The 17,216-nt window shown below is 40.8% G+C and overlaps 1 protein-coding gene across 1 annotated transcript in view; it reads right to left on the bottom strand.

Moving 5' to 3' along the window:
• Nucleotides 1–516: 516 nt before the first annotated feature.
• Nucleotides 517–17,216, bottom strand: part of LOC134872638 (disks large homolog 4-like) — a 40,239-nt gene continuing 23,539 nt past the window's right edge. The window contains 19 exon segments of the mRNA XM_063896020.1: nt 517–3,848; nt 4,752–4,843; nt 4,933–5,045; nt 5,531–5,703; nt 5,876–5,977; nt 6,078–6,125; nt 6,677–6,707; nt 6,797–6,838; nt 6,962–7,157; nt 9,203–9,317; nt 9,630–9,732; nt 9,826–9,982; nt 10,110–10,245; nt 10,706–10,850; nt 12,164–12,300; nt 12,449–12,618; nt 15,270–15,394; nt 15,526–15,576; nt 16,789–16,842. Coding sequence (XP_063752090.1) covers nt 3,742–3,848; nt 4,752–4,843; nt 4,933–5,045; nt 5,531–5,703; nt 5,876–5,977; nt 6,078–6,125; nt 6,677–6,707; nt 6,797–6,838; nt 6,962–7,157; nt 9,203–9,317; nt 9,630–9,732; nt 9,826–9,982; nt 10,110–10,245; nt 10,706–10,850; nt 12,164–12,300; nt 12,449–12,618; nt 15,270–15,394; nt 15,526–15,576; nt 16,789–16,842 — 2,097 coding nt within the window. The 3' untranslated portion in view covers nt 517–3,741.

Raw genomic sequence — 17,216 nt, 5'->3', positions numbered from 1 at the left:
TTTGCACGCACACGCACACACACACACACACACACACACACACACACACACACACACACACACACACACACACACACACACACACACACACACACACACACACACACACACACACACACACACACACACACACACACACACACACACACACAGACACACACACACACACACACACACACACTAGTGTTACATGCAATCAAACAGAAGAGTTCTCATTGTGTGCTTTTCTAAAGAGAAAATGGTTCCCCTGATGAGAGAGGGGGAGGTGGTGGAGCTCCCGGCAAACAGGAGCCACAGCTAGTGTGTGCAAATGCGGCTGAGAGGGGCTTGTATAAGCAGCTGAAAATGGAGAATGAGTGCCCTCCCCTGGTGGCACTATTGCCTTCCTGCAGCACTTACCTGTCTAACTGTGAGGCATCAAATCATTATTAACACAGACACAAAACACAAAAACAAGGCTGCAGAGTCCAATTTCAGAAAGCATTTTTAAATTCATTTTATTATTTTATAGCTAATTTACAACAAGCGCTTCACTGAACTGGAACATTTTATTTTGCTTGATATTGTCATCGTTAAATATATTTTTCTGCATCAGTTGACTTTGTTGTAACTTTGTATTCAGTCTTTTCTGTAAAAATTCATATATTTTTATAAGGAATATCACACTATGATACGGATGGCTGAGAGAGATATTAAGAAATACATTGAACCCTCAAATAAAGAAATTGAAAACATATTACTCCATTCGTAGATGTGTTGTCATGTGTTTCTGTGATTCTCTCAATGTCTAAATGTTGATGCATGTGCTGATATGTGTGTGTGTGTGTGTGTGGGTGTATATGTGTGTGTGTGTGTGTGTGTGTGTGTATACGTGTGTGTGTGTGTGTGTGTGTGTGTGTGTGTGTGTGTGTGTGTGTGTGTGTGTGTGTGTGTGTGTGTGTGTGTGTGTGTGTGTGCAGATATTTTTTCTGTGTTTGAGCAGTTTAACTGGGCTGTGGCTCTGATGGATCCCATACTCATGTCAATTCAGCAGTGTGCACGGCTAAATATAAAGCCACGCAGCACTCCAACATCTCCGTTATATTTACAGCATTTCTGCCTGAGACCCAAAAGCTCTCTCAATGTGGAAAAAAAAAATACAGACTTGAGATGGAACCTGTGACAGTCTTAAATAAATAATAAATCATAAAACTTCATACTTGTCATTCACAGGCTTCCGTCCTGAGCAGAGAGAAGCGAGTGAGCAAAAATAAACAAACAATAAATATGAATGGTCACTTCCATCAACACTTCCACCTTCACTCTTATAATTCAGAACAAATTATAAGTAAATACAAACACATGCTCATAAAACCCTTGAGTCCACTGTTGTTTTTCTCGCTGATACCTGTAGCATATAATGCCGTCAGTGCAAACTTTATAAATACTTTTTTTTAAATCTTAGACACACGTAAAACCATCTTCATTGCATAACATCATAGCAGTATTGCACTACATCGTCAGGTGCATGTCTCACTCTCTCGCTCGGGCACACACACATACGCACACCACCCATTAATGTATTATACATTATAGCCACCAGTGGATGTTATAAAGGATAGATATTCTCATTTAGTATCATTTATAGTTTATACACGACACACGCTTTCTTGTCACCCGCACACACACACACACAAGCAGCAAACACACAGATGCACGCGCACACAGTCAGACACACACAGCTGCATTGTACACGTGTTGCCATTGGTTTTCCACGTACGAAAGAACGTGTCAAATGTGTCAGTTCAAGCTCTGGTGTGAGGTCTACTTTAAGTTGAACGGTTCAGTTATTTCTGCTTTTTGCTGCATTTTACAACAATAAAATGGGAGTGTGAGTAAATTCAACAACCTAACTGCAATATTACCCAAAGGAACCAATGGAATATTGTTTGGAGATGTTGATTTTTACAGACTTAGTCCCGTTAGAAATTGCCATAAAAAAGATATATATATATATATATATATATATTTATATTCATATTTATACTTGTATTTATATATATAGGCCATTTATTTGTTAAACATGACTTAGCTTGAATCTGTGTGGACACAAGAGGGAGAAAGAAGCAGAGAAAAAGTGGAAGAGAGAGCATAAAAGAAGACCTATTCCTCCCACACTGAGGAGCTTTCCACACATGAATGTGCACACACAGAGACCCACGCGCACATGTAGACACGCACAGACACACACACACGGCATGGCTTTTTACGGCGGCCACTGGTGTGTACGTCTGCGGCTGAGGGGTTCTTTTGGAAGAGTGGTCGGTGAGTCGGCTGTGGTGCGATGAAGCTCTGCTGTTTGTGCCTAGAGAGATAACATTCATCCTGGATTCTGACTAGCAGGTCAGAGCAGCCAGTCGCCCTGTAGAAGAGTGTGCTAGGCTACAGCTGAGGTTACAACTCTACTCGTGTGTTTGTGTGTGTGTGTTGGTGCATGGGTGTGTTTGCGTGAGTGTGTGTGCGTAAGAGAGCAGAGGCTAAACTGCAACTGTGGAGCATCTACGGCCTCTCATGGCCATATCTCATGACCGTGTCTCTCTTCTCTTCTTCCTTCATGAGACATGCTAAAAAACTCCTCCACAGTAAGGAGTGGAGAAAGAGAACACACCCTACTTTTACTTCCTTTTTTTTCTTCTTTTTTTATGTCAGATTTTTTTTCCATCGTTTTTGTCTCCATTGTCTTTGAGGATGCATGCACAAATTCAGCATATGAGTTTTTAATCATTATAATAATTTGAACTGCCTTTAAATAATGCCTCGCAATATTCAACATGGGTGATTGAGCAAGTGTCAGGCTTGGTAACTGAGGTGTTATTCGGAGTTCACGCTCAGAGCCAAGAGGAGATTCACGAGAAAAAGGGACTCTGTCGAGAAAAGACACCTCGCCTAGAGGGAGTCAGCAGGATGTTCTCAGTCTTCCCCGTCCCCTGTCCCGAAACAAGGCAGAGCTGACAGGAGGAGCAGAGAAAGCCAGGAGATGATATAAAAAGTTTCTTTTTCTCAGACATAGGCGCATGGTGGTGTTTATGGGGCAGAGACTTATGAGGGGTGGGGAGGGTGAGGTGGTGTTAATACTACCTCGGGGTCCGTCCCTGCTGGGTCCCCCTCTGCTCTCTGTCAAGCCCTGTTCAGACCCAATGTCTAGATAAATCCAGACTGCGGTTCACACCTGGCATCAGAATGCATCTAAAATCTCTCAAGGAAATCGCTTGTGATTATATTTCGCTTCCTTTTTCTTTTATCTGTTGTGAAACTGCAAGTGCATAGTTGTTTGGCAGCACGTCATCAACTGTGTTCAGGGCATTTGCTTGCCCAGTTTCCAGCTGCAGTCACAGCTGCATTTAAAGCTGTCCAAGATGCATTTTGATGCCGAGTGTTAACAGAGCCGCAATACTCAGTTCTGCCTCATAAGAGTGGAATACTGATTAAGTATTTTCAGTTTAATTATACATCGCTGTGCTCACATCTGTTTCAGAGTCTCTTTTTTGGTCGCTCTTTGCCTCGCTGTGTCACTTCCTGTTTGTCTCAGTCTCTGTGTTTGTCTTGGTACGCATTTGTCTCTCTGTGTCAATCTCAGTGATGCCTAAAGCACTGACTTTGCTGGAGGACAGACAGGCAGGCGAGGCTGGCTTGGCCGTGAGGGTGGAGGGTGGTGTCGTCGGTGGTTGTGATAAAAGGGGTGGTTTTTGGAAGGGTGCAGCATCACAGCCTCTCCCGGGTGGGGATCCAGATGTAAGGCCCCGATTGCTCCTCGATCACTGTCTTTACTTTGTGATAAACTTCTTCAAAGCTGTCCCCCTCCACAACAGCTGCAGGAGGATATGTGTGAGGGGAAAAAAATGAATGAGGGGGGAGAATTTTTTTTCAAGAAAAGACAAAAGAGAGAGCAGGAAAATAGAATCACAAGGGAGGAAAGAGAGACATAGACAAAGGATGTTTTTCAGAAAGCATCACAATGAGAGGAATATTCAAGTATGTATGTGTGATATTGTAAATATCAAGTTGAATCCAAATGTTAAACAACATTTCCATTATGTATGCATGCCTCCAAAGTCTCCCACATATTTATTCAGTCTCACACGTATTGTTTCAGTGGCTGATAAAATGTCACATCCGACAGCTGTTCATGATTCGTTATAAATTGCACCAGATTCGTGAGGAAACCTATCATTCATATTCCGACGACTGCTGTGATTTGCCCCAAATGTGTCCCTTAAAATATTAAAATGCAACCCCCCCCCCAGAAGCAGTGTGTTTCTCATTTAACTCTTTCAGCTCTGCCGGGAAGAACATGAAAAAGTAAAGTTCATCTTTGCGGAGGAGGCTTGTTTGATCATTTGCTGGCATTAAACACAAGAAAAGGAGAAAAAAGCGTAGCCAAGTGAAATGCAAACATTATAACCCTCTGATGTGTGAACATGAGCGCCGGCAATCAACCGAAAATAAAGACAATCTGTTGCTTCAAAAATCTTGTTATCATGAAATGTAAGATTCTTTTTTACCACCACTTCACATCAAATAGCTTAGCGCACAGCAGAGTGCAAACACCCAAGTGTATTAGCTCACGTTTACCATCTGGTGCTGCTGTAATCCAAACCAAAATCCACAAACAGTGTACATGTGCTCATTTTGCTATTTAGAAATCCCATGCTCAGTGAGTACACATCAGTTCTGTGTTGATATCATATAGACAAACAAACGCTCGCTCTTACCCGAGAAACACTCTATGAAGTCTTGCTCTAGTTTGAGGGCTCGGTCCATTCCTTTCCTGGCCTGCTCCTCAGTCAGTCGAGTGTTGATCTCTCTGTTCAAACACAAACATTTTCATTATAACAGATACCTTCATGATGTGCAGATTATTAAAAATGAATAAAGAGTTTTCGCAGTACGTACAGGACATTCTCCAGTGACTTGGGTCGGACAAAGATGGCGATGGGATGAAGCTGAGCGGCTTGTAGTCTACGCACAGCGTTCGCCGATACATCCAGGATGCAGTGCTTCCCCTGCTGCTCACGCACATGTGCAGGGAAATCCATATATTAAGATTTTATTTAAAGCAGAAAGATTCATAAGAGGTAGCTCAGAAGTATTATATCATGTCACATTTTCGTTGTTTACAAAAAGAACTTAAGTGAAAAAGAATATCTGTTGTATGAAAAGTACTTGCAGGCTTTTTGTAACTTTAGCAATTTCATAGGTAGATATAAAGGGATGGATCAAAACCAGTTGGTTTTCTTATTATTGTATGTTTGGCTGAGCCAAATGAATGAATTAAATCTAATCAATACAAACTGAAATGACGACTTTTAAACTGCCACTTAATCGGACAACAAATCAGGAAAGGATGTGGCTCTTTGGTTCAACTTTTCTCCAAGGAGATCAGAACATTTTAATCACACAATTAAAAACATATTTAAATGACAATCAGTAAAACATTGTTAATAATTTGATAATTTATTCTTATTTCCCGGTACACCGTGTTGCTTCGTACCTGCTCAGCCACCTCGCGGACGCTCTGTACGCTGGTGCCGTACAGGTGACTGTTGTACTGGCCCGCCTCGATGAACCGATGGCTCTGGATGTCCTTCTCCATCTGTTCCCGTGACGAAACAAAGTGATAGTCCCGCCCATCCACCTCATACTCCCTCTTGGGCCGTGTGGTGTCTGTCATGGGAGAAGCACAACAATACATACACTTTGAATCTTAAAATGTAGGCAATTACTTCTCATTATGCACACATCACCCTGAAATGGCTGCAGGTGGCAGCAGTGACATGAAAATAAAAAAAACACACAAAGCCTGTCGGTCTCCGTGACTGACAGGTTAATTACTCACGTGGGACGCAAGATCCAAACTTATCAGGGAACTCAGACAATAGGTCGTCGTTTATCCTGTCTTTCACAGGACCCAGGATGATGATGGGCCTCGCGTAATGAACTGATCATGAAGAGAAAGAGAGAAGAAACATTCAGAAAAGGGATTTACGGACAAAATGTAATATAAAAGCTTTAAATAATAGAAATCTGTAGGACCTTACCTTCCACTTGGGTGACAGTCTCATAACTTTGTGAGGTTTTATCTCTCCCTGGTGAAAAAACATGGAAGCATTTCTTTTAACCATAAGAAATTGCATTTTGCATTTGTGTGTGTGTGTGTGTGTGTGTGTGTGTGTGTGTGTGTGTGTGTGTGTGTGTGTGTGTGTGTGTGTCCGTACTTGTGTGTACTGAATGTGTTTTTCAAATATTGAAGCCAATACATCACAATTTCTCCACTATAGCACTATATTGTCATTTCTATAAAATCAGATGGATTGTTCGACCCTCAGAGGGTCCTCTCCTTCACTGCAGTTATTAACACATTTTCAGGAGATAGTGCAATACTTGCACCTTTAATTGAGCTATAACTCTGGTCATTGATATTACAGGGTGTTTATCATACCTATTTACATATGTACAATTTACATTTAATAGATATATACAAAAACTCGAGAAAATATTGTTTCTCTGTGTCAGCAAATCACGTTATTTTGTTGCTGCCCATTTCTTCGTATTAAATGTAGTCAGCTAGAGTCAGTAACATGTGTAAAGTGTAGCTTGCAGTGTCAATACAGAAACATTTATGCTAAATACTAATTACCCAGAGTGCCTAGGCTGTCTCGACCATGGTCCTGCAACAGAAACCAAAGCAGAGATTTACACACTAGAAAGCAGTTTGACAGTCACAACTCATTCAAACGGCTCTGGTGAACACCCTTACCCTCTCTTTAGTGTTACCACGAGACCAATCTTTCTTTCAACCCTGTAAGGATGAGAAGCAAGAATAGACAGTGAATTTTGGAAGTAAGAAAATCAGGTGTATATTGGTTTTTGAAGCACAATGAAAGAAAAGAAGAAGAAGTAATGTAAGAGCTCCTACACTCACTCACAGGAAAAAGTCTGACCTGTGCTTGCTAGGGATGAAGCCAACCTCCTCAGCCTCGTTCTGGGGGCTGACCTTACGGGCCTGCCACCACTCCTCATCTCCACAGTCCAACACATGCAGCACATCCCCAAACCTGAAGCCCAGTGCCTGACTGAGGAAGCCACAGTCTGCAGTCTTGTCATAGTCAAAAAGAGCCCTGAGGATGGAATAATTCACATTAGACACCTTATAAAACAATATTTTCATGTCTATTAAACCACTATTCCTCGTTTGTGTTACCCTACTTGGCAATAAACCTCTTTCTGATTCTGATTGAACACAAACAATTATGAACAGTATTCCTATATTTTGCTTGAGTAGATTTATTTTTACAACACTTTGTTTATAACATTTGTTAAGCTTTTCATTGAGAGGAAAAAAAAGTATCATTCTTTGATAAAAAAAAAAGGCTTATCCTACTTTATTATTATGATTGTAATATTATTTCAAGCCACTAGTGGAATCACTAGGCGCTGTAATTCGGTGCAGGACTGCAGTCACCGATCGAAGAAGAAATTATACGCCATCATTGATAGAAGTTTTGATGTGTAATTGGTTACGCATACTTTCCATTGACACAAGTGTTTTTGTCCCCCCACCCTCTATGGTTTCATTCCCACCCTTCATCTGATAAGCAACTTTTGTCAAGCAAGAAATAGTTGTAATGGGAGTTGCTGTCATGCAGCCGTTGCTCACCATGACCGGTGAGGTTCGACATATCACGTACAGCTTAACCGGTAGACTAACTGACAGCCTGTTTGAAACACGCTCGCGCAAAAACTAGCGAGCTAACGGCTCTGTTCGAGAGCAAAACATCTAAGCTAGCCTCGCCGTGAGTCATGAAGCCGTCCTTTTGGAGCGAAGCTGGACGTCAAATCCCATTTCTTCCACACATTCTGAAAAATGGGGAGAAAATATAGCTGTCTGTACAAATGGAAAATAAGACCGACATGATGTGTAACCTGAGACATTCGGAACGAATACTGATCCTGCCAGGGCACTGCTTGTTATCGACACACCTGGACCTGGAGAGGACTTAATCACCAACACAGGAATAAACTAAGAAGATCTTCTAAAGGTAAGGCCCAAATGCCGTTTTTAATCTGATGCGTGCTTATTGTGGCAGGGTTTTATTTTTGAAGTGGTTGCAGAGATTGTGATGATGATTATAAATATATTTTTATGTCGGTATGTCTTCATGACGCTGTTTGTTATGATGACATGTGACGCTGGTTGGTTGATTTGATTGGTTGGTGGTTTTTCTGACTGCATTCACCATAGCGCGTACAGAATTGTTTTGTGGTTGTTGTTGGCATACATTGTAGTAAACACAGCATTGCAATGGCCTTTCTACTAATATTTGTGCAGTACATTTAGTATGGGCAGTCAATATCTTGAATTTGCAAGATACAAGTAAATCCACATTGAGTCATAATGTGGTACATGGTGTTGCATCTTTTGTTGGACTGTAGCTTTAGTGCTTATCTATACTTACAATGTCATTTATGTTATTGTTTTGCAATTGTGTGTTTAATGCACACATAACCGTGTGTTATTCAGGCCTGACTTGGGGTTTGAGCAGGGCTTTCCCCAACTTGAGTTGATAAAAAAACTAACTACACAGCCTGTGATTTATATAGTAAATGTTCCATACATTTTCTCAACCTTATTAAAAGAGCCAAAAGTGTAAGAATATCTATATAAGCTTTTAAAAGGGAATGATCTGCTAATCTCATCATATTTCTTTTTTACATTTCTTGTTCATAGTGCCTTGTATTGTCTTTTTATTTCTCTGTTCTGGCTTAGACTCACAACTTTGGAGGCTGACACTGATTGTGGACTCTGCTTTGTCTACGGTTAATCATCTCTTCCTAATGATCAAATTCCCCCAGGCGACAGTGATGACTCATACTATTTATTTCAAAACTCAACATTTCAGCTCTATTTAGCTTTGTAGTTACTTCATACATTAGCACAACATTATTTAGCACCATATTAGTGCTTTTGAGGATGACTTGCTTTTCTCAAGCTAAGACTAATTATATGACAAGAAAATGATTTCCTATTACAAGGCAATCCCATAATATCACAAGAACTAAAACTGGTAAACAAAGCATATCATTTAGATTAGTTTTTAATATTCTTGATATAATGCTAGCTACAGTGCACATAGATGCATAATTGTGTGCGTCTGTGAGGGACCTGATGTAGAAGCCTCTCTTCGGGTTGCTCCTTAGCGTTGTGGTCCCAGAGCCCATACTGCTGTTCATCAGCTGTTCCCTCAGGTCATGGATCTTGGCCTCGAAACGACTGTACTCTGAAACAAAGAAATACAAGCATATCAACTTATCACATGCACTTGTTTTTCCGTGATAGGGAGGCAGCAATCCTATGTTTCTCTCCCAAGACCAACTCAGACACTTCACCGTAGGATATTAATATGATACCAGTAGAAATGACTACTAACGATTTAAAGTTAAATAGTTTTGTGAGACTCCTTACAGGTATCTATGAATCATCATTGATGCAAAGTGAAAACATTAAGAAATATCTCTCCATCTTGAAGATACACCTGTATTTTATTTTAAAAAGGATAAATCTTTGTTATGTACGAGTGTTGTGGCTTTACCGTCGGGTCTGTACTGAGCGATGATGGTCACCGTCTGGCCTGCGTTCTTCAGTGCAGCAGCCGCCTGTTCGTGTGTGGCCATACGCAGGTCCACGCCGTTCACCTGATGCACACACAGCATGACTGTTAAACACTTTGTGCAACTGTAGGTTAATGTCAGTGTTTGAGAAGTTCATAAAGATTAAAGTGTCTTTACACTGAGGATCTGATCGCCCTTGTGCAGCTCTCCGCTGAGGTCAGCTGGCCCCCCGGCCAGGATGAAGGAGATAAAGATTCCCTCTCCATCCTCCCCTCCAACGATGTTGAATCCCAGACCGGTCGAGCCTCGGTGGATCAAAACTCTGCGAGGCTCCCTGACAGCGGGAGGAGAGAGGAGAGTAGACAGCCATGTTAACGCAGACTCAATACAAACAGTTCTTCTAACAGAACACACATAATAAAACCTTTTGCAGCACATTACGCTGAAGGATCAGTGCTCACCTCGGGATGTCATCATCTCCCAAAATGCCATGCAGAACGGGAGAAAACCGACTAGGCGAAGTGGGAGTGAGAGCTTGTGGGTAATCTGATCCAAGATAGTTGGGGTGGCTGAGTTCAGTGTCCATATGGGAATATGCTGAAAGAAAACAAAGACGTTTGATAAATGGCTTTCCCACTGCAAAAATGCACTTGAATGTGATACTTTGGTTATGTTTTGTTTGAAAAGAAAATGCTGTTATGAGTCCTGAAAGTATACTGCAAAAAGAGTGTTACCAGTCTCAGATTCTTTTATTACAAGGGCTTTCAAAAGGCGAGTCAGGTGAAGGACATTTTTTGTGTTTCTGTGAGGAGAAAACTCTGAGCTGTACCCCTCAGCTTTGAACACCCACAGTCATCTCTAAATGACAAGTTATCCTCTCTTTTCTTCTTTTGATTGCTGTTTCAATTCTGAAGAAAGAGCCATTATTGTCGTGTGGGTACATTCTTGGAAATACATCAGGTTAAAGGCAGGATATTTGGTGTTTTCTGGTGGGATTTTTCACTATTGCCATACTTTACAACATGCAGTGTAGACTTTCAAACAGAGAGGGGCTTACTGCTGGTGAGGTCTGGTGGGTTATAGGAGTTGGTTAGGAACAGGTTGTTGGGCTTGGCCACCCTGAGGTACACCACCTCGGCTGTGTTTTTCAGAGCTCCCACCGCATCTTCATGCATCACATCCTCCAGACCCACGTTGTTCACCTGATCGTTCACGACAAGCAAGGAAACACAATCAGGATCACAGCTGCAAACAGCGATCAGAGATGACACCTGATCCCCTTCCCACTGACACATTTATATCTGCACTGGGATGGAGTCACTCAGCATCTAATAAGAGTGACATTTAGGCCTATGGTTAGAAAACACCAACATATCACATTTAGATACACATTAAGCTGCAAAATGTCAATCTAAATTCCTTATTTCTTTTCTAAATACCACCATTTAAGTGACTAAAGTGAAATTTGATCGCTAAATGCACTAATCCACCTATTTTTCAGCATTGATACTGATCCCATTCCTGTCAAATCAATACTCTATGCCTCACTGTGTGGAGGTGACTGAGTTCATCATATTATTTGAAGGCAACATCAGGCTTGTGTTAAACTAAGCTTTTGTAACTTTGGTAAAGGAAAATGTGAGCTATAAATACTAAGGAATACATGTTTATATATTAAAATGTTGTTATCCAATGCCAGATTGGCAGTTTATTTAGCCAATCCAGCTTTTTGTCAGTAGAGGACCCATAATTGATCTATATCAGTATCTGTGCATCTTTCTTTTTATTTTTAATACTATAACAATAAGACTGATTTGCAACAGCAGGGACCTTGATTTAAATCACACACAAGGTAAAATCAACTGTATTGAAAGTGCTCAGCCTTACTGTAGTAGTTGTAAAAGAAATAGCTAAATATGAGTCAGATTAAATAGGTGAGGTTGAGCAAAGCTAAAAATAAAGCTAGGGGTCACTTCTGGATTAAGTGCCTTTATATGTAATATGCAAATGTCCATCTCTAAGGTAGGCTATTAAAAAATAGAGCATTATTCCATTTAACGTAATATAGCCATTGACTGTAAATGTATCTTTGAACAGATTCATGATGAGCAGTGGTGTGTAGCAGTATCCAATGGCATTTAGAGGTAAAGCGTGTGCTCAGACACCATTTAGCAGAAACCCAGCACCATTTTGATGTTGCTGGTGTTCTCCATCAGCTGCTGCGCTGCAGTCTCTCCACTCTCCAGCAGAGGGCAGCAGTGCTGCGCGAGACTCCCTGTGGCAGCTCTCCAGTTAAACATTTATCCCATCCTACACAGCCATTAACATATTAATGAAAGTAATTCCCGGCCATGAAAATTACGGCTGACATTTATCTTGGCAGCTTGTATACACAAAATGTGAGTGTGTGTCTGTTTGATTAAGAGGTGAGAGTGTGAGGCCATCAGTGACCTGTACTATGTGTGTGTGGGCTTGTATATCTCTCCATGCTAGTTATCCCATAAGAATGACCAACCGCTAAGATCTTGTCCCCGATCTGCAGGCGACAGTCTTTATGAGCCGCTCCGCCCTCAATGATCTTGGTGACATAGATACTGTTATCTCCTGGTATGTGCTGGTTTCCCACCCCTCCAGCAATGCTGAAACCTAATCCTGAGAAAAGGAGTGAAGAGAGAGGCAGAGAGGGAGCAAAGTCGGTGTGGGTTAACACAGCAGATTTGCTAATTCCAGAGGGCAAAGCTTAGCCGGGTATAAAGCGTCCTTAAAGCCACACAACAGTGTGAGTCTACTTCCAACACACCTTTAGGCCCTTTGATGAGTTTGATTTCAGTCACTTTCTCGGCTGCTGGTTTTCTGCGGAGAACGTAGAGGCGCACAATAGCACCTGCCTCCTTAAGGGCCTCCACAGCTTGGCTGTGTGTCACCTCCCTCACGTCAACATCATTCACAAATAGGATGCAGTCATTCACACTAAGCCACAGGGAAAGGGAGATAGAGAGAGAAATAGAGAAACAATTGGAGGGAGAAAGAAAATGCATAGTTAGTTTTAGTTTTGGAAGGAAATTGGTGTAGGCCTAATCCTCCACCAGACAAGGTCAGGAGCCGTCAATTAACAACCATATCTGTGCTGAGGATCCAGTTTCCCCACAGACATCTGGCCTTTTGTTCCCCAACTGTCGGTATCCAATATGGTCGCACCATGACATCAGCAGTCATCGGTATGCACAAATAAATACTTTAAAATGAACTATTAGCCATGGCTAGAAATTGCTATCCTCCATGGACAAACTGACATGCATGTGCCGTTCTGTTTTAACATGTTTCATAAAAACAAATATGAGCTGTTTTAAAATGCAACCTGAAAAATAAATATTGACAAGCATCCCTTATATCTAATATTAATGAGGACAGAAACCCTAATGCTATTGATCTGTGTGTTGATGTAGCTCAGAGAGTTAGCGGCAGGATATTTCTCTTTGCTTTAGCTGTTCCTGAAAGTGATGAAGAGTGGATATGTGAAGTGCGAGTGACAGCAGCCTGTGTGTGCACAAGAGACGGTTTTGATGAAATAGCTATTTTCAGACACTGCTCCTCCAAGGGCCTGAAAACTCTACTTATCACAATTCTATTCATGTGTTTAAAATGGATTTTTACGGCCATGGAAATTATAGGGTGTAACATTTTGCAAGACTGAAATAATTCTTGAGGGCTGCAAGACAAAGGAAGCTTAGCCAAAGTTCAGAAGGAACACTATCTTTATTTATTTACCTCTCTCTCTATCGTTGGTTTCCCGCTCCTTACTCTATAAGTTGAGTCTCTTTAGTCCATCCAATCAGATTTCACCACAATCACCTTGAGCCAATCATTTTGTGGCTGTCAAACTATATGAAAAATCATTTTAGATCATATCAGGGGAATATTTTACTTCAGCTAATGGCAGGACTACCCCTTTCTTAAATAATGACTCTACGATGGGCTCTAATTGCCGCAGACTCCCCACATATTTCCTCAACTTTTCCTACGTGCACACTTTGTCCACATTTGTTCTATTGCACTATTATTATCTACAACTCCAATGGCTGCTGACATCTTCAAACAAATGGTTTTACAGTCAGAGCTGCATATTGTTTTCAAGACAATGTTAAATACTTGTTGGTATGTAGAGAAGAGATTTTTATCATACAGCAACATATTTTTTAATGTTGGCAATTTCAGTGCAACTGCCCCACTGAGCCTCGTTCAGTGTTCTCTGTAGCTCTGTGCTCAAAGGGATGTACATCCAGCCTTTATTAAGCTATAAAGAAAAACTTCTGTACACACAGTGCATAAACAGTCCCAAAGTGGCACTATTAAATATCAAATTTCGTATTTATACTGATTCAGATTTTTCACAAGAGCCACTGAGTCACTCAATATGAAAGACAAATGAATGTTTGAGCGCTTGGATCATCAAATAGAGACTTCAACATGAATTATACACCCGCAAATTGCAGGTTTCAGAAGAATTCCACTTTGAGACATCAGGAGTATACAGCTCAATGTTTTTCCTCCGAGCAGGCCAATAAAACTCACTGAATTCAGGCAAATGTAATGTTCTCTGCAGGCTACTCTCTGAACAAGTCATTCCAGATGGACGTTTATAGGTCAACTGTAAAATGCAGGACGGGGAAGATCCTCTGTACATGGCTCATTTACTGCAGTGTCCCTTTATTGATATTTTTTCTAACCCTTCCATATCACTGGCTTAATATGGGATCTATTTTTCACAAGTAACCTCTTTGCATGTACAGCCCCGGAAAAAATGAAGAGACCACTCCACATTTTTCTTAAATCTTTATCTCTACATGTATGGCAGCCATTCCAGTGTCTGTTGAAGTCCAACACTGAGAAATGTTGTCAGTAGTTTATAGAATACAATACAAAGAAATAAAAATCATTTAACTTCTATACCTATAAATAATAAAACAAGAGAAAATGATAATGCTGAAGTGGTCTCTTCATTTTTTCCAGGGCTGTAAATGTACAAAACCAGAAGCTACAGTACAATGACTGTGTACTTTACAGTTGTTTTTAGACCAATTAACAACAGTAAATGTGAAGCAAATTGCTAAATGACCTAGTAGTACTAGTGCTAGTAGTAGTAGTAGCCGTTGTAGTATCTCAGCAGAGGCATTCCGATCTTGAATGAAACAGCAGGCCTGCTCTGATGTAACTCTGATGCTAAGCATGCTGGACAGACAATAGGCTGTATTTCTGTGGTACAATGCTCTAGACTTAAAGTGAGGAGGTGGGGAAAACATGGGATGTTTCTTTAAGTGTGTTTTATCGTAGAAAACGGATTGGATGTCAGAATCAGTGAATTCAAACGAACATAAATGGGGTCAGCAGTGCACATTTCCTTTATCTGTAACCAGAGTCAGCCTAATGGGCCCATTGGCATTTTTCTGACTGTTGGATTTTATATCAGTGGGATCCTGAAGGCTGGCTTTGTGTTTATTGTGGTGTGTTACTGTGGTGTGTGTGTGTGTGTGTGTGTGTGGTGTGTGTGTGTGTGTGTGTGTGTGTGTGTGTGTGTGTGTGTGTGTGTGTGGGTGTGGGTGGGTGTGTGTGCATGTTTTTACCTCAGCCGTCCATCCTGAGCCGCAGCTCCTCCAGGTATGATTTTGGTGATGAAGATGCTCGGGTCGTCGCCCACATGAGGGTTGTCTGTTCCTCCTGCTATGCTGAAGCCCAGGCCTGAGTTACCCTGCAGAAACAAAGAAAAAGCTCAATCATTATTCCCATCAGGGGCATCTCACTGCGGCCCTAGAGCTAGGAGTCATAGAAACATGGACATTTGTTTAAAATCAGCTTCAAAAATCACTTTATCAGACTCACTCTTTCCAGTGTGATCTCCTCATATTCAATTTCACCTTCTGTCCCATTTACCTGTAAGAAAGGGAGGTTAGTTTGCTCAGATTGGACAGTATGCTGCGACACACACCGTCACTAACTGTTTCTACAAACGATTTAGAAGAAATAAAACCGCTTGAATCCTATTCAGCTAATGCTGATTCAATAATTTGCCTCATATGGGCTTTTCATACAGCCTCAGAAAAAATAAAAAGACCACTTCAGCATGATCATTTTCTCTTGTTTTATTATTTATAGACATATCTTTGAGTTAAATTATTTTATTTTATTGTATTCTATAAACTACTGACATTTGAAATTCAACAAACACTGGAATGGCTGCCATACATGTAGAGAGAAAGATTTAAGAAACATTTGGAGTGGTCTCTTAATATTTTTCAGAGCTGTATATTCATCCACAGAATTGGAAGTGGGTTTATTGGATTTACTATCAGCTCCTGAACATAGCATCATCAGCGCCAACATCTGACTATATCAGGAGTTCTGTCGACTCGATTTTATAAAAAACACTCCTGCTCGTCTTTGGCATTCTGTATGTGTGGACCAGTGTTGTACCTAGATGAAAATAGCAGCACTATTCTCATAGTCGGTCTCGTTTTCTGGCTGAACAACTCAGCCGCACATCAGTGTTACCTCCGCAATTAAGCAAGTCCCAGAAGGAGGGGGAATTTAAAGAACTTCACTGTTTTGGTATCTGACCTAGAAAACTTTTCTCAGTGCTGTAGTGGTGCAATAACACTGGTCTGTGGTTCTTTCCTCTGGGAGAATCATTCACATATTCCTCACCTACAGCCCCGGAAAAAGTTAAGAGACCACTTCAGCATTATCATTTTCTCTTTTTTAAAATATTTATAGGTTTGTCTTTGAGTTTTATTGTATTCTATAAACTACAGACATTTTCTCTCTGTGTTGGAATTCAATGGCTGCCATACATGTAGAGATAAAGATTTAGGAAACATTTGGAGTGGTCTCTTCATTTTTTCCGGAACTGTATTTCATGTCAGAGGTATTTTATTTCTTTCATTTTAGAAAAGACATTGTCATGTTTCCTGGCTTATGTATATCAAACTGATTTAAATGAAAGGGAGGTAAAATGAATTACTTGGAACAATGTGCAGCGACCTACCTGGATGCTGGGAAATAAATGGAATTACAGATAATTCAGACTGAACGTGAAGGCAGCCTAACATCACATACAATAATGAGAAGATTAAACACAATCCTTACGTATGGGGAGCCATCGAGTGTGTCAGTGTTCACCACCACTGGAGGAGTATTTCCCTGGAGGCAGAGAGAGAAGACATGTTGTAAAGATATAATGGCAGAAACTTAAAGATGAGACAGCTCCAGGATCAGCTCTCAGTTTATCCCTGAACCCTGCAGTTACATCCAACACTGAGGGCCATTTTCACTCCAGCCTGTGATCATCGCACCTTGCTCATCTCAGGGATGTCACTCTGAAGAGAGCCATGTCTTACAATCCAACCTTGATGGACACGGACATAATTCATGCTTGGCCCAAATCGTATAACATCATTTTATATTATATCATCTTGTATCACGCTAACAGTATTGCACCTGTTCTGCAAATTAAATTAAGAAATGGTTTAAAATACATAAATAAATCAAACAAGATAAAGCAATATAAAAAGAAC

Source organism: Eleginops maclovinus, chromosome 11 (assembly GCF_036324505.1).
Source record: "Eleginops maclovinus isolate JMC-PN-2008 ecotype Puerto Natales chromosome 11, JC_Emac_rtc_rv5, whole genome shotgun sequence".
Taxonomy (NCBI): domain Eukaryota; kingdom Metazoa; phylum Chordata; class Actinopteri; order Perciformes; family Eleginopidae; genus Eleginops; species Eleginops maclovinus.
The sequence above is the reverse complement of the archived record's forward strand: the minus strand, read 5'-3'. Positions and strand labels throughout refer to the sequence as shown.